Source organism: Mchenga conophoros, linkage group LG16, assembly GCF_057382185.1.
Source record: "Mchenga conophoros isolate Kocher_MC1m ecotype Shallow Benthic linkage group LG16, M_conophoros_male_GT1.1, whole genome shotgun sequence".
NCBI lineage: Eukaryota > Metazoa > Chordata > Actinopteri > Cichliformes > Cichlidae > Mchenga > Mchenga conophoros.
The window spans coordinates 17,802,838-17,821,006 of NC_140541.1; the positions used below are offsets into that span (position 1 = coordinate 17,802,838).

General features: G+C 40.0%; 1 protein-coding gene across 5 annotated transcripts in view; it reads left to right on the forward strand.

The window, feature by feature from the left end:
- il1rapl1a (interleukin 1 receptor accessory protein-like 1a) overlaps positions 1 to 18,169 on the forward strand; it is a 170,566-nt gene that overhangs the window by 141,083 nt on the left and 11,314 nt on the right. For all 5 annotated transcript variants that reach the window (XM_085249501.1, XM_085249504.1, XM_085249503.1 and 2 more), the window contains exons 7-8: positions 7,864 to 7,996; positions 13,359 to 13,504. In XM_085249501.1, coding sequence (XP_085105627.1) covers positions 7,864 to 7,996; positions 13,359 to 13,504 — 279 coding nt within the window. The remainder of the gene's footprint in view (positions 1 to 7,863; positions 7,997 to 13,358; positions 13,505 to 18,169) is intronic.

Genomic DNA, 18,169 nt, shown 5'->3' on the forward strand with positions numbered 1-18,169 from the left:
ATTTTTAACTACTCAAAGGGACGTTATTACATGTGCAACACGTGCACACACACACAATACACATCACAATGCACCAGCCAAAGAAGGTTTGACATGTATCATAGTTTTGTTGTTTTCCAACTTGTTCACTCTCTTATCCTCTCTCTGTGCAAAAAAGGATTACACAGTACTGTGTGCACTTTTTCATGCTTGTTTCACACCTTGTGGGGGAAGAATCATGACTGACAGGACTTGTATCAGATTCTCCTGCAGAGATATCCACAGGAAATCTTCACAAACCCTTATTTCTCTCTCTCTCTCTCTCTTTCTCCCGCTCCCTCTCTCGCTCTCTCTCCCCTTCCCTCCCTCCCCCTCATATATGCATATGCACACACTAACACTTTCTTCTTGGCCATTTTATTGAAAGCTTAAAATACCCAGACTCCGAAATTTAAGCCTGTGTCTAAAACTAGGCTGTGGGATATTGCTGTTTGCCATAAAAACCTTGTACAATAACTCAGCTTTTGGTGGTTTGTCCATTCGGATGGATTACAAGGACCTATATAACAGTGGGGAGCAGAACGATTCTATTAATATCTCAGGAGAAAAATATATTGCAACAATGATATTGTACAGCAAAAAGAAAAGAAGGGAAACACTGCATGGCTCAGAGGGCTTATCTGAAAGGTGCTTTTCAGTGCAGCAGGTGAAATCTTTTAAAAAAAAAAAAACGAGTTGTAGAAGCCCTCTTATTTCAGGTAAAATTATATAGTTCAAGTTTATTCTTTGAGGGAAAACAGACGAGTGTGTATGCGCTCTAAGTCTTCTTTGGGGGTCTGACAAGAATTAAATATCAGCCTGTGGTGGCAATCAATCAACACATGTGCTATGATATGTAACCCCTGGAAGGTGCGCAGCTTATTAAGGCTGTATTTAGGTCGGGTGGGTTTGAATATTGCAGCAAATATTGCCAAAGTGTTGATGCGGCTTCTGCTTTTGGATGCTTGACTTTCACTGTACAAATTGATCGACATGTTGAGTTTGTAGAAAGCTGTTTTCACGTTCATCTGCTCCACATGCACATATGGGCCAGTGCTTGTGACATCACAACCGACGTGAAAGCCAGTGATGGCTACCCAAAAAAACAAATTACACAAGCACAAGTGTAAAATTGAAATCTTTCGTGCACAATACTGTGCGTAGGGCCCTTTATTTTTTTATGTGAGAGAATAAGCAGGTGTGTTTGAGAGTGCTCTTCTGTTTTTAAGTGAATAATATTTGTTGGGAACCTGTTATGGACAGCGTGCCCCTTTGGGGTTGCTTCAGGAAGGGCATCTGGTGTAAAAAGCTGCCAAATCAAATATGTGGAGCTAACCGCTGTGGACCCCTTGTGAATAACGGAGCAGCTGAGCTTTATAGCAGTTCTTGTATAACATTGTAATTAAAAGTCCTCCTTCCAGTGAACAAGATGTATGAAAGAAGATTATACATGTAGCTGATTCCCTTTTCTGAATGAGGACGCTAAGATGGCCGGAAACAAGAAGACTGACTGTCATATTAATACATTTTTATTCTGCTGTTTTTGTTTGATGTGTATGATTTTATCACAGTAACAGCAATTTTTCATTGTCAATTCCATGTTTTCTCTACACTTCAAATAGTCTATTTATTATTTTAGGGCCACCCCTTCCTAAAAATTGGCAAAGTGCATCTTCAGGGTGAGAAAAAACACTCACATGTGATGTGCAAGACTGTGCCTTACCTTGAAAACGAAGTACCGAGAAAACAATTGTGCTGAGGACTAGAGTGTGTTATGAAACATCAAACCCACTCTGAATATGACTTTTTCAAAAGGCTCTCCGGATTGTTTCTTATCCTACAAATAAAACATGATGGTGGCTGTCACACGCAGTAACAGCACACAACTCCGCTCTAAGCAGTGGCACGAGAACGACACGTGTATTCAAGGAGAATGAGTTGAGACGGAAAAGAAAGAACTGACACGATGTGTATGTGTGTGTCTGTTAGTTTCTAATCATGTTCATATATGCATAGTGTTATTGTTGGGGGGGGTTCTGTCTGTCTGTCTGTTCATTCATCTGCCCCTCTGTCGGCGTATCTGTCAATCTCGCTGTGTGCTCTGTGCATCTGTGCTGAGTTTGGACAGCATCTGCAGAGTGTTTTCTGTGCAAGGTTTGTTTTCCTCTCCTCTGGCTTGGAAAGTATTCCTCTGTGTGAATCTGAGTGCCAGCTCTGTGAGGCCTAATTATCCCAAATACTGTGAAATCAGCTAAACATGCACCAAGAGTTGATGCAAATCAAATTTATGACCCTGTGCAGCACACATTATTTTATAGTCTTTAAAAATTTGATCAGCATTTCTGGTTTCACTCAATCATTTATTGCATTTCACAGTAAAGGCCTGCCCAGCATGAGGGTTGGCTTGTTTTTTGGCTGCTAGGTTTCATTCCACTATATTGTCTAATAAAGAGCTTCTTTTGTGATCCCTTTGAAAAGTAAAATGTGTACCTATCCTTATTTGACATGAATATATTTAGTGTGCTCTAAAAGCATTCAAAAAGCTCATTCATTAAAGTTGCTGTAGACATAAGTGTTTCCCAAATAAATGTAATGTAGTATAATGGGCATTATAAATTCTAGTGGCTGGTAAAAACTGAACAGCTTGTTACTTTACAGAGGTTTTGTCACAATGTGCCGATAAAGTAGATATTTAATCCACAGAAGACAGAAAACGAAAAATTTAAGCTGCTATTAATTCCCTCACCCCGAACCAGTCACAGTAGATGGCGGCCCCTCAATGACCCCGAAGTTTTCTTCCTGTTAAATAGGAGTTTTTCTTTCTCCCTGTTGCCAAGTGCTTGCTCGTAGGGGGTCACGTGATTGTTGGGGTTTTGATATTGTACGGTCTTTACTTTGTGATGTAAAGCACTGATGTTGTCACAAATTGGCACTATGCATCCATCCATCCACTTTCGCTTATACAGTTCAGGGTCGCAGAGGAACTGGAGCCTATGCCAGCTACCATATGAAATTAAACATTGAAATAAATTGAAAATTTATTTAATTTCCCCAGAAGAACAGTTTGTAATCTGAACCCAAACTGTTTAGTTGCAGTATATATGTATAGCATATATACTGGCCATTATTAGCTATTTGCCAATATATCAGTATCAGCATTGACAACACCCAATAAATCAACATTTATAAAGTAAAGATGAGTTGGTAGAAACACTCTTCAGCCGTGTCATGTGTTTTCATGTTGCATAGTTTGTCCACCAGAGAGCGCTCTGCAATTTCCCTGTCTGCAACACATGTTTGAAACACAACAAATACAACAACCAGCTAAACAGACCAGAGTCAGAGTGTGAAAGAGTCAAGCCACAACTAAAGATTATTTTTCCTAAATAACTAAACATACCAAATGTTAGGCAAATTTGTTTATGTTTTGTGTATTTGAAAGAAAAAAATATGAGTCGATATATCAGTATGAGTTTGACTCTGTTTGATAAATGCAGCCATTGTCTTGATAAAAGATTTGAATGAAACCCAAAGTTAAAAGAAACAACTGGTTTGTTATTTTAGTGGTAACTTCTTGCCAGTACCAATTTTACTGATGACATGACTACAAGAATTACCAACACCCAAACTAATGAAAAGTAGACATTGTGTATGCAAACTTAAAAGGTTTTGTACAACTGTTTCTCTATTTAAGCCGTTTGCTGGTGTGGCTACATTCTAGGACCTCTTAAAACATCATATTTTAAGTTTTTCAGACAGACAAATAAAAGATGCCATCTCTGAGAAAGGCATGTTCTGAAAGCTAGATTAATAAGGGCACTGGGTCCACTTTGTATAACTACATCCCATCGCCTCATGTATATACCCAGCTATAGTAATAATAGGGTCAAAATGTATTTTTATATTATACTGTTCCCTACCAAATATTTATTTGTTGCTATAGGAGGACCAAAGATGTAGTCTGTGTGGAAGACTCATAGAGACATTGGGCAGAAGTGGGAAAAAAGGGGTGGTTCTTAAGTCTAATTTCCATCAAGCGCCGTGACCAACTCTCAGCCGAGGGGAGGATGTCAATCACTCAGATTACCGGTACATGGATTTGTTCCACACCCACGCATGTGTGAAGGCAGTAACAACACACAAAGACATGCACATAGAAACGCACACTCAGGCAAACACTTAATCACGCTCTTGTGCTGTACAAGACGCGCATCCACTCAGCGGGGGATATTTTTCACGCCTAATCTTGCCAAGTCTTGTAATGGCACACTTATTTATGAACTTCAATAAATTAAAAAGAGATTTGAATTTTTGAGTTTTCACCAAAAGCTAGAATGCTTATTATTCAGGAGACATGGATGGTGGTGGTTGGTGACAGGTATTAAACCAGTGATGCCGTTACATATTATATACGACCTGTTCCCTTGAAAGCTTTTCTGAAGCCAAATTTAACTTTGGAGGGTTTTCCTGAACTTATCTTTTGCCTAAAAATTCAGTAAAAATTCACTCTCAGAGTCAAAGTCAACACAGAGATCATTAATGGAAGTTTCCAAATGTTACAAACCTCTCTGAGACTAATAACAGATTATAATAATAATGATACTGCTATTGGGTTTGACAGCATGGGAGAGATTTTGAAAAGCTGTTCCTCCTTTGCAGCTAGTACAAATGATCAACCTCATTGTTCCAGTTCTGGTTAATAGTCCTCCTACCATCTGCTCCAAGTCTGGCTGGCTTAGCATCATAATAGTTATGGCAATCTTGCCTAGCTTAAACAGGACATACATACATATATATATATGCCTGGGTAATACTTATATGCATTTCTCTGCTGCCTTGCAAAGAGTCGTCCACCTTTCTCTTCACCTTGCCAATTAAAGCGCAGCTGGAGGTATGCATTGCACATGTAGCACCAGGGGAGCGCAAGTGTCATTTCAAATAACTTGGGTGTTATTTCAGCTGCACACTGAAGTGCTGAAAGAAAATAAGCCTCTAAAGGTATAAAAAAAAAAAAGCTGTTCAGTGTTCAATGCAGGCAGAGAACGTGGTGCATGTGACCCTGCAGACAGTACTGAACGCCATGTAATAATCAGTCGGGATGAAATTACATTCAAATATCCAACTTCAAACACACGTACAAATCAGATGTTTTAAATGGCGCAGACGATCTTTCGTTTATGATTTATTAACCAATCTTCTTTATTTTTAATAATAATATGAATAAAGATTTGTAAATCTTTATTCATATTAAAGGATAAACTTTCAGTCTTGACTTTTAAGCCAAAATAAACCAGAAGAACTGAATCAGCTAAAAAAAATCATATATCATCAAAAGCTCCAAAAAGCTGTGTAGTGCACCGCTGGTATTATTTGTTCAATCAGAGCCTCAGCAATGTTTTTATGTATTACTTGAATGTACAGGATGAGCTGATAATGCAAGAGAGCACACATGTGCCCTATGAGCACTTTATCAGACTAATTGGCCACCATCCTGTAACAAAATGTCCAGCTTTACACTGTATCGACTGTGACGATGATGTTGCAGGTGCAACACCACCCACCGGCATTCTGGAAGTAACAAAGGTGGCTGTGAGAGCGTTTCAGGGAGTGCTGCATTTGGACTAGAATAAGACAGCAGGAGGCCTTCAAGTGTTTCCTGTGATTCCCAGGCAGCTCAGTGGAGACTTCCTCTCCAGGCAGCGGCTGCTGGCAGCTTGACATTCCTAGTTTACAATTGATCTGAGGGATATACGAACAGCAGGGGGCAGATTTATAAACAGAGGAAAAGGTAGATACTGCATCTGGGTCACACACAGAGACACGGAGTTGCCTGTAATGTGTAATTTTGTGCCGTATGTGCATGTTAAAAAATTGGATCTGATTATATAGTAAAGTATTTTTGTACCAAGTTCTCTGTACATGTGCATGTGAGTGGTTGTGTTTGTATGTGTGTGTGTTGCACGCAGGAGGTTCCTATTTTGTAGGTAGAGCGTGTAGCCTTTGTAGAGCCCGGCTGTGCACAAATACCAAGCTGAGAGAGGCTGTTGAACTTTGGAAATGTCAGACACGGCTCCTCACAGACAGCGCTATCAGTTCATTCCTGGGTGTCCTCCCATCCTCCTTCCCTGCACGCCACAAAACTTTCCTTATGCTGAGAGAGAGAGACCCGCTGAAATCTTTTGTAGCTGTGTCTCGGTTGTTGACAGGAGGAGCACAGAGAAAACGAGCTCTTAGTTCAAACACAAACAATCTTCTAAAGAATAACCCTTGTCGGCACAGCTCTGAAGATGTGTGACCGGTGGCACAGCCGGGGCATCCCAGAAAAAGGTGGTGGGCTACACTGTGGTGTGCAGTGGGTTCAAAGATCACAGTGAGGGAACAAAGAAAAAATCCTTGTATAATATGTAATGCAAGAGAAGAGACTTGCAGTAAATCCTTAAATATTTAGTTTTGACTCTTACAAAAAAGATCTGACTTAGACGTAGTTGCTTTTGAAGTTGGTGTTAAGTAGCAGAGTTTCCCTTGGATTCCCAACACAAGTGCTGTAACATACTAATCGGGATTAACAAATGCAAACCTTGCACTGCGGCTTGTAAATCCTGCTGCGAAACAGGCAAAAAGCATCTGCGTCATCCCCCCAGCCTCTTCACGTCTTTCTCCCGGCGCTTCCCAAATCACAGATCCGACTCTCCTGAGAGGAGTCTCCACCCACTTTACAGTATGTGCTACGGGATCAAATCATATGTATATTGTTTACACGTCGCTTGTGGTTTGCCGAGATTACTGCGCTCTGGGCGTTTAGTGAATGCCACCTCGCTGGAACGAAAAATAAATGCATTCACAGTGTATGCCAGCCACGCTTTAGCTTTAGTTTAATACATGCAAAGTTCATGGACACTGAAGTTCTTGCATGATTGATGACGTGTTGCCAGCTTTAATCAGCTCACAGTTGTGCTGCTTGTAATATTTGATTCATTATGTATATATGTATATTTCTTTAATTTATTTATTTATTTATTGCTTTTTATCTCAGATTCATTTATGATTTATCTCTAGGCTTTCTCGAATTATAAAAACGCTGCCAGCAGCTTTAGTGCGGTAGATTTCAACTGAAACTTTTTTAATTGGTAGTGAAGTATCACCTTTTCTTCCATGCAAATACTTGCCCTCTGTGTTGAACCACAGAGATAATCCTTTCATTCACAGAACCAAGAATCCATCGGCTCCCCAGTGACAATTACTTCTTCCCTCCACATATCAACTCGCAGCAAACTGTAGTTGTTGACTCCTGACCTCCCTTCATACCCATCAGCAGCTCTAAATAAAATGATGTGTCTGTCTCCGCTCACTTCCTTTTGCCTTATTTTTTCCAATGCACTGTCTCCAGGGGGATTCTGGAAAGCTCTTGAGTGCCCTCATGTGTTCATTACTTGCTTTATGATCAGTGTGCTTTGTGTGTGGCCAAATGGGCATTTAAAGCCGACGTTGAAAGGAAAGCCTGTCTCCTTAAATAGCAGACGCACATCCCCCAAACTAGTTGAGGATGGGCATATTTTCACTTTCCCTCATCAGACGGCATTTGTGTGCAGATTTGCAAAGTGTGTATTTGTGAGTCTATGAATGTGTGAAGTGTGTGTCACACCCTATGTGTGTATGACGCATAAAATAAAAAGAGTTGGTAGAATTGGAGTATCTGTGCGATATCACTGACTTTAAAGCCCTGCATAGCATTTGACACAATATTTTTTCAGGTTGTGCATGTGAGCTGTATGCCTTTAACACAACAGCAAGACCATCGAGCATGACAGCATGTCATCTCCTGTTTTGTTTTGTGGTTTTTTGCAGGAAGTGCCCTGAACCTTACCTGCCGGGCATTTTTTGGCTACAGCGGCGATGTCAGCCCCCTCATCTACTGGATGAAGGGGGAGAAGTTCATAGAGGACCTGGATGAAGAGAGAGTCCAGGAGAGCGACATCAAGTAAGGAACACAGGGCTACAAATCACCTCCCTGGACTTGGCAGTAATGAGGAATTAATAGCAGATGTAGATAAATTTACCCCATAATATTAAAGGACGATGCAAACGGTTTCGCATCTCTTAGCCCATTAACTCCAAATTGCATACACTAAACCAACCATTTTCCAGAGATGTATTCCCTGCCTTCTAAGCAGCTGCTCTTTTCAATTAATTACACTACAGCATGAACACGATGCAGAGGCTTGAAATTTGTTAGAAACTGTAATTTATTTGTTTTATTACCTCTGATATATTTTTTGTCAGTTAAAATACATTATTGTCCTGTGGACACAAACACTGCTGTACAAAAAAATGTAGATGAATGTAAAAAAAACAATGTGAGGACACCTTCAAAAGTTGGCCTATAAGTCAAGTAATTTCAGTCAAAGTGCTACAAAAAGAAAAAAGCAACCCTGATCTAATCGATATTTGGTATCTCATGCCTCTCATGCCTGGATGCAGCTTCATCTTCATCTCTCTTATTGTAATTAGGCTGTTATTTATGATCATTATGAAAACTAATAAAAATGTATGACTGAAACATTCAACATTTAAGCGTTCCTCATAATAGAAATGTGCACTCATAAACTCTTTCTGTTAGTTTAGAAAAAAAAGAAGAAGAAAAAAAAGTTTTGACTTGAAATCTGGAAAGAAATCGTGGGGTATTAAAGTGGTTGCCTGTGTCTTACTGGGAGCTGCTGTCTCTCCATGACCAGCGCTTTTCCCTCTCCTTATCTCTGACAGAGCAGGATGCAGCACAAGCCCTGAGAATAGATTGAGATGATGCTGAACACATTTGTAAAAAGCAGTTTATATAACTTCACCTCGCTTAAGGTCTTTGTGCAACATTGCAAAGACTCCACTGACAAGCCTCGCTCCGGAGGCTGTGAGACATTTAAAACAAGCCCATCTTCGTGTCGCTCCCCTCCTAGTGGTGTAGCACATTTAAACAAGGCCATTCTCTGGTCCATGTGCATGTTTCCCATTAGAGCTGTTTGGAGAGGCTGCAGCTCCTGGGAGACAGCCCTGTCAGATGGTTAACAACTGCCATTTTTCACACCGCCACCACTATGCTATCTCCCCCGCTGCACCCACCTAGAGCAGCATGCAGATGGGCCATGGGGAGCTGAGGAGAAGTGCTAGAAGGGAAAGAGAGAAAGAGCGGGAGAAAACAGAGAGGAAGAAAACAGGAAAGACGAGTGAAACGAGTTGAGAAATATTCACAAATCAATGAAGAGTAAAGTGAAGAGGGATGTTATCATGAGTTGTTTAGCACACTGGTATGAGTATGCAGAAGAAACAGATTGCTGTTTAACCAACCCCTCTCTGCCCCTGCCTTTGTCACCAGGATTCCTCCACTCGCTGGCTGAGGGGTGATCATTTTAATAATTTAAATCATATTTCATGCAGGAGATCAATAATATATCCGATTATCCACTTTCTCCTACTGATGCTGCTCTTGAAGGATTCAGCAAACGACTTGATTTTACTTAAACGCACACAGCCAGACATGTATGAGGGTCAAAAAATGACAGGAAATTTAAAAAAAAAACAAGTATACAAGAAGCTAAACACAAACTAATCAGTGCTTCCCCTGCAGTCAAGCTCTTTCTCCCCTTTAAATGATACGCTGGGCATGTTTTCTCAGGGTTACCTCGCTTTGTCAGCCTGCCACCCACATACTTTTATTACTAATGCATCAGCAGCCAAACTTAAGTTTAGAGAAGAGCACTCATACCTTGAGAACAGACTTACTGCAGGCTTTTATTTACCCAACTCTCAGCCTATTGATTTGGTGGAGTTCATTTCTGTGGCAACCCGAGCCCATAAATTCTCATTTGCGCCATTGGGACTGGGCTGTTGCTGTTATCATGGCATGGATGACTAGACATCAGCATTGTATGCAGAGATTAATAAATTAACAAAACAAATGCGTCTCAGCATAAAAAAAAAAAGGTGATCAATACGTTATCGAGTGGCTTCAGTTGATGTTTTGCAGGTGTACGTGCACTTGAATATATGAAAGAATTGAATACGCTGGAAATTGATCACTAAATGAGCAAACACAGAGGTTTTATCAATGAGGAGGGGAGTGGATGTACAAAGGATAAAGAAGAAGCCATAGCTTGAGAAGAAGTTTGCAGTTTACTCCTTCTGCTGAGGCTATATCAATAAACTCGGTCACTCGTGAAAAAGCAGAGGGCATCCTGCAAATCCGACCCTGATGTACCAAAGTAGGAACAACTTCCTGTGTATCGGTATCCCAGCCGTTATGTGTCCTTCAGCTCACATTTGTGACTATGACCCTGTTTACACTTGGTTTTAAAATGTATGCTGGGTGACTGGGTCACAAGTAGAGAGCCAAGATGTGTCATCATTTCATTAGCCTCTAAGGTTTCCAGCTAACCACAAGTTCAGCCTTTGTTACTGTGCAAATTCCACTAGAAGGTGAAAGGACAGCATTATTTTGTCTGTCTGTTGCCATTCAAGCGTAAGATCAGCAAGAGCTAGCAAAGAGAACAAAATGTTTGTCCTTCAGTGTTGGCATATTTACTACTACATCCTGATACGTTGCTCATGTTAGGACACATTAGCATTTACAGTACAGTGATATGAGGCCAAGTGCATTTAAAATCACCTCAGCAAAGTGGCCTGAATGACCGGATCAAAGCAGCACCTTTCACGATGTTGTTTATTTATCATTGTCCACATTTTAAAACCAAGTGTGAACTCCATTCAAGGTTCACATAGTCATTATTCATCAGGTTCAATGGCTGTGTTGTGTCACATGGTGTAAAATGTGAAACAGAAGACACCACGCCACTCACACGCTACACTTAAAAATGAATAATACTATGCTGTGAAGCTGCTCTGTAAAACTGTAGTCCAAGAGTTAAAGCTAGAAGTACTGATTGGAGAAATATGCCCACAATTACTGTTTTCCCATGAACTCCAGACAGTGTTGGGGGTAAGCTGGGTTGAGATGCTGTCTGGAGTCTGAGTTTGCACTTTCCCACAAGGGGAACGCAGCAGGAGACGGTCGACTTCAGTCACATTCTCACTTCAGGAAATATTGGTGCTGCCCAGACGGAGCATGCAGGAGACAGGCTTGCTGTGAATTCACCTGACTATTATCTGAGCTATTCTCATGCACATGCTACCAAACATTAAGACTTTAATGGATACTTTATTGATCCCCATGGGGAAATTACTTGTTTTTCTCTGCATTTGACCCATTCACTCTGTGAAGCAGTGGGCAGCCCACTAAGCAGGCGCCCGGGGAGCAGTGTGTAGGGACGGTACCTTGCTCAGGGGTACCTCAGGGTAGCCGTTAAGTGGATTCGAACCGCCGACCTTCCGATCATGGGGCGACCACTTTACCTACTGAGCTATCCCTGCCCCTGACCAGGGAGTTGGCGTGTTAAGGAACATTTAATGTCCGATCCCATTTATTTCTTCACATGCACCCCTGGCAGTGACTTTAGTTATAGAGAAATGGACATGGCCAGTAAAAATACTCAGGTAGGCTGTGATGTCTAAGCAATGCTCAGCTGATATTAAGTGGCCTTAAGTGTGCAAGAAAATATGAACAAAACAGGATGGAGTTATGCTTTTATGTTGTTTACACCAAATTCTGACCTGAACATCTAAATGTCACAGCAGAAATCAAGACTATTTTCCAATTTTGGTGATCCCATGTAAAATATAGCCTCAATTTCCTTTTCTTAGCTAACAAGAGTGGAATCAGGTGTTCTCTTCTCCTGTTGTAGCCCATCTGCATCAAGGTTGGGCATGTTGTATATTCAGAGATGCTCTTCTTTGGTTGTAATGAGTCGTTACTTGAGTTACTGTTGCCTTCCTTTTCAGCTGGAACACAACACTGGTGATTTTATCTGACATCTGGCATGAAAAAGATGTTTTTGCCCAGAGAACTGCCCCCTAATGGATATTTTCTCTTTTTCAGACCAGTCTTTGTAAACCATGATTGTGTGGGAAAATCCCAGTACACCAACCACGCCAGATTCAGAGTCACTTTTCTTCACAATTATGAATTTCCTACTGAACTGATCAGATTATTTTTTCCATTAGTTGACTGGTTAATAAATATTTTTTAGAATAGTGAGTAATGTTTCCACAAGTTCTCTGAACAATTATCAAAGTAGTTACCAATGTTTTTCTTAGATTTTTTATGCAAAAGTTTTGACTTGCAAAGTAAATCGTAAAATGCATTCAGGAAACATGATTTTGGGACTTCAGCATCTTAACCAAGGACGGTTTGGCATGCAAAGTGGATGATCCACCTTAAGTGTTGAGCCACAGTCCCATAGTACACTGCTTGAGTAAGCAATACACAGTTATGGTTAGGGTCACCACTGCTTTCTGGATAGACCTGATTTATTCTCATGCCTCCTTCTCACTGCGCCTATCCTACAATAAAACAAACTCTGAATCATCAGTGCTGCCGCCGCCTCTTCACACACGGCCCATGATGCACTTTCAATTACAGATGCCAATTCTCCCAACAAGCTTTCCTATGTGCAGTTTATCAGTTTGAAGGTGAGGGAGAAGCGAGATGCTTGAGAGTCATTATCCCCCTCCCCCCCTACACATTTAAACACAAACTCACACATGCAAACACTCTCTCTCCTTTGTCCTCGTCCCACTCCTTCTCAGCACAGTAATGATAAACACACTCACATACAAACAGAAAGGATCTTTTTCTCATTTGCACTTTGTTTCCTCCAAAGAGTCATTTGTGTTGAGGGTGCTGTAAAAGTAGGCTAAGTAGTGTGTCCAAGGTATGAGGGAGCATTATCTCCCTATTCGCTCCTCCATCAGGCTCAACCAGCCCAGCGGGGGACACTCATTTACTTTATGGAATATTACTTTCTCTCCTTCTCGCCGTTACCATGGCAGCTGCTATAAAAAGATTTTCTCCTCATCGCTATTATTTGATTTCCTCCCGCACAAGCTGAGGAAGATCCCTTATTGATTTTCATTTCTCATATGTTTGAGTGCAAAGAAAGAAATTAACATACCATGAAGTACTTAATGTAACGCAAAAGGGCCTCGATCAAGATACATTTGTACCACAGGAAAACTATTTTGTATAGCTTAACCCTTGGGATTTGCAATAACACCGTATCTGGTTAACGCTGACTGATGTGCTTCGGGTCATGACTCCTGAAGACCCCATCACATGCTGAACATGAGAGTTTTTGATCTTTTTTTAATTCCATCAACTCCAAGTCACTCCCCATCCACCTATTGTGTTTGATGCTGAGAAGAATTGTTCAATACCGTTTAAATTGTTTGTCTTGCAGGGTCATCAAGGAGCATCTTGGAGAACAGGAAGTGGCCATTTCACTAACTATTGACTCTTTAGAGGAGGAAGACCTGGGAAATTATTCCTGTTACGTGGAAAATGGCAACGGCCGTCGCCAAGCTACCATCCAGCTTTTCAGGCGGGGTAAGTGCTTATTTACATTTCCTATTCCAAACTTAAAGGGACAGTTCAACCCCACCCCCCAAAATAAAAAAATAAAAATACTGATTTTTCCTCTGGCATGTAGTGTTGTTCATCCATGTACATCATTATGGTATGAGTTTCCTCATTTTCCACATATTGGCTGTAAAGATGTCTGCCTTCTCTTTAGTGTAATTGAAGTAAATAGGACTCGCCTTGTGGTCCAAAGAAAGAACACATTTCAAAGCAATATAGCTTTTCAAAAATGATGACTACAAATGTTGCTATGATCAGGTTATTGTTAAACTAGGTTTTTATTTACTTCAGAATGAAAAGAAGCATGTGTAGCTCAAAGTATCTGCTTTTATGTCTCCGGACAGGGTTCTTTGCCAATTTAGGGGGTTGCTGCAAGGAAAGGAACACACTTCAAATCCTTTATGAACAGCTATAGCTACAAGCAGACAGCAGGAGCAAGAATGCATTAAATAAAGATAATACCAGAATCAGAATTGATGAACAAATGGGTAATGATCAATGGGAGAATGTGGATTTAATTCTCCAGCTCTTGGAAAATTATGAGCCAGATGAAAGTTAATAGAATATCTGAATGATTAAACTAATTTTAATTCACACTAATTCAGATTAATTGAGACTACCAACAATATTAACTCTGAGGCAGTTGAACTTAGGCTTGATTTCCTATTGATTGTAGTTATAGGCTGGGTTCGTTCAGTTCACAAGCGGGACTTTTCAGGTCATCCAACAGCCTAATGATGGAGTAGATTCAGTAGGGTGCAGCCGTGAAATCTTGAGCATGTGATGCAAACAGACCTCAGCAGCTGATGTTGGCCCTCAGTCTTTTAGAGCTGATGTCAACTGGATTCTGAAATAGTACGTTTTATGGCTTTAACATTCATTTTAGAATAAGGAACAGCTTTCCATATGCAATTAGCAAAATAAAAATTACACCTGACTGCAAAAAAACTACTAAATGAAACCGAATATTATAAAAGAGTTGAATATGGTGTGAGTCAGTCTTTTTATCATGCTGGTCTCATTGGGATGTCCTCTAAGGTGTGGCCAAGATTATTTGCGCCACTACGAATTCTGGGGCCACAATTGTTATTTAAATAATGAATTTTGTTCAACTTTTATTTGGACAGATCCAACCACGAAGAACAATCTTCCTTCCAACCACATAAATAAAGGCAATAGAGTTTGTTCAGAAATATGGACGTGTTCAGATGTATATGAAGAGAAAATGGGATTAAAACAGGAAGTGTATTTCAAAGGTTTATAGACTGCATCATCAGAGTATTATATGGATGACTAATCGTCATAACATCACTTCCAACATTTACAACAAGAAGTGAAAAACTGGTTTAATTATTAAATTTCATATTCCTCAATTAAATCAATTTTAAGTCAGGAGTTTCAGGCATTGTGATAATTAAAGTTTAACAAGCCTGAATGGATTATATAATATTAACGTCTAACAAGTTTCACAATGAACAAGTAATCACTTTCAGTGAATAAGTCTATTAACACTTCATTTGAAAAGTTGTCTACTCCAGGTGTGCACTCATATTTGTGATTGAAACATGAGTGATATCTCCTGTGTGTGTGTGTGTGTGTGTGTGTGTGTGTGTGTGTGTGTGTGTGTGTGTGTGTGTGTGTGTGTGTGTGTGTGTGTGTGCTTTTAAGAGAGAAAGAAATGAGGTCCAGCAACAGAATATTAAGATATTGGTATTCGCTGTCTCTTCCTACTTAAAACGATGAGTCCTATAGAAGTTTTATTAATTCTTTTCAGATCTTGCAGTTATAGAAATGTTTCCTGATGCTGAGCTGGGGTGTTTGCACAGTCTTCTCTAACATTACCCAAATACTAACATACCAGCCATTTAACTAACAGATTGAAATTCAATTTGTAGGTTAAATAGCTGTGTGATGGGAGAGAAGTAAGTGCATTTTATTTCTATAGCACATTTAAAACTAAAGTGCTTTACATGAAAATAAAATAGAATAGAAACAGGTTCCTATCGGCAACCAATCCAACAAAGTTCTAGAAATGAGCAGTTTTCAAGTTTAGATTGAAAAACAGTTACAGTTGATGCTTGTCGAGGGTCACTTTGGAACTAAGGTTCAACTGTGGGATAATCGGGAGTGAGAATCAGGCCATTATGATCTTGAGTACATGGACGCAATATATCTACCACATATGCAGGTGCAAGACCATTTAAAGCTTCAAACACGAACAGTGCAGCTTTGTACTAGATTATGCAATGCACAGGGAGCTTAGTGCAACACTGCTAACACTGGACTAATTGTAAGTGGGCAAGAGATGAGTAACTCCACTATGCATTCCAGTAGTCTACTTTAGACATAACAAAGCCCTTTCTGGATCTTGTTTGGGGGTTTTGTTATGTTTTTAGTCTGGAGATTGTTCTGAGCTGGAAGAAACTGCTCTCGACCACTGCATTTATTTGTCTGTCAAATTTCAAATTTGTGTCAAACATTGTCCCAAAGTTCTTAACCTGTGTTCGTCCAGCTTGTCATTTGTATGGTAGGGAGATGGGACGACAGTAAAAGGCATATGGTGGCATGCTGGTCTGTTAGATGGGTTTATTTCTTCCATCCATCCATTCGCTTCCGCTTATCCTTTTCAGGTTGTAGTTTTATTATAGTCAAGAATATGCAGATATTTGTACACTTAACCCAAAACTGGATATTAAAATAATCTTGATTGATTAAAATCCCTGTGGGCTGAAGGAAAATGTGTGTTAGATTTGGGGGGAAATCATCCTTTTTCTTTTTTCTTTATATTTAGTTGCTTTACATTAGAAAGCATGATATTATTTTTTCTGTTTGCCTGACAGTAAAGCCTCGTGACATATGAAATAATTGAAGCCTGGCTACATCATTTCATCAAACAGAAATATTCTAATTGATTTGCATGTTTGGTTTTTTTCATGTTTCCCATCGGCTGTGTAGCTATTTTGGTGCTCTAGTATGACTTGTCAGAAGCTCTTTTCACGCACTGGTTGTCATCCTAAAAGAGAGGTAATTTGATGGTTGTTTAAACAGCAAATTGGTCCTCAGCTTCTCCCAACAGGCCAATAAGTCCAGCATACAATTACATTTTATGCTGTTATATGTCTGTTTCCCCACTTTAATCTCTGTCTCTGCAATCATCTTTTGTAGACAGCCATTTTAGCAGTTTTCACAGACTGCAGACAACTTCATTTAGCTCTCTTTGTAAAAGCAGTTGCAAAAAAAAAGGATGCTACAAAAAGACTTCAAGGCAACACCCCCCCTCCTTCTCTCTCTCTCTCTCTCTCTCTCTCTCTCTTGCTTCTCATCCACATCTGATGTTTATTTCATGTTCTATGCTCCAAGAATGCATCACTCACAAGCCCTGCAGCAGGTCTAATATCTCTGCAGGCTCCCTTTCCTTCCATCTCGAAAGAAAGAGAGACATGAAAACAGAGAAGGCAGAAAGGAAGTGGGGGTCAGTGAAACATAAACAATTTCAAGAGTGAAGATTATTGCTGATAATGAGTTAAAAGCATTACATTTGGTTACAGTTGGAAAAGGCTGGTAAATAGCCAATTAGAAGCCCGAGAAAACATAGCTGTTTTCCGCAACACACTGTCGACTGCTGCTGAAATGAAAAAAACATCAAATATAATGCACAAGCCAACATCAAAGATCTGTCTTTACAAGTTAAAGAGCTGTTTTGAGATTTGCCATATACACTTAATTCCCATGCCTCTAAGGTAAATACAAAGCTTAGCACAAAGACTGGAAACAGTGAGTTGAAAATTGTTGAAAATTAGCCAAATCATATCCACCCACATAGCTTCTTTTATAACTCTTACATTTTGTTTCTTGTATTTATTAGAAAACAAGACATGACTGGTAAATGAATGTTTAGATGTGCTTGAGGGCAGATTTTGTTACTCTCAGAAAGCAGCTTTTCCTGTTTTTAGCAGTTTAGCTAAGCTAAGCTAACTGGCTGCTGATCATGAGTGTTGGTCTTTTTCTTTTACTCTCACCAACACAGATTTAATTAGTTATCATTTTGTAATTTCTCATAACCTACTATGTCTTCGGTTAAACCTATTTTAGAATAATAATCATTAGATCCAGAAAGTGTAGCTATAGTTAAGCGACTTTTAATAAAAATAAGATTTTATAAATTCACAGTATTTCTGTTATTACTTTAATATGTACCTTTGCTGTGTCTGGGGTTATATATAGAGTAAATTGGCATGCAGCCTAGAGAACGTAGGGCCACTGTGCAGCATTACAGCCCATAGTGTGACAGAGAAATAAAGTGAACCTGCTCTAGCTGAGCCTACCAGGTAAATGCGGCTTTAATACACACCATAATTCATCCTTCCCCAAGCTAGGTCTCTGGGGAGATGAGAAGGAGATAATGGAGAGGAGAAATGAATGGAGAGACAGCAAGAAAAGTGGGCAAGGAGAAGTAAGAGAACTCTGAAGAGAGTGGGTTATGATGGCGAGGTGAGTGTCAGCGTGATGAGTAAACTAAAGCCTCTTGTTTTGAAAAAGCCTCCATCCATGTCCAGAATTGTCCCAGTCCCGCTATGGATGACAGCCAAAGTGCAAAGCTGTGTCATTGCTGCACTGCTCCAAAGAAATGAA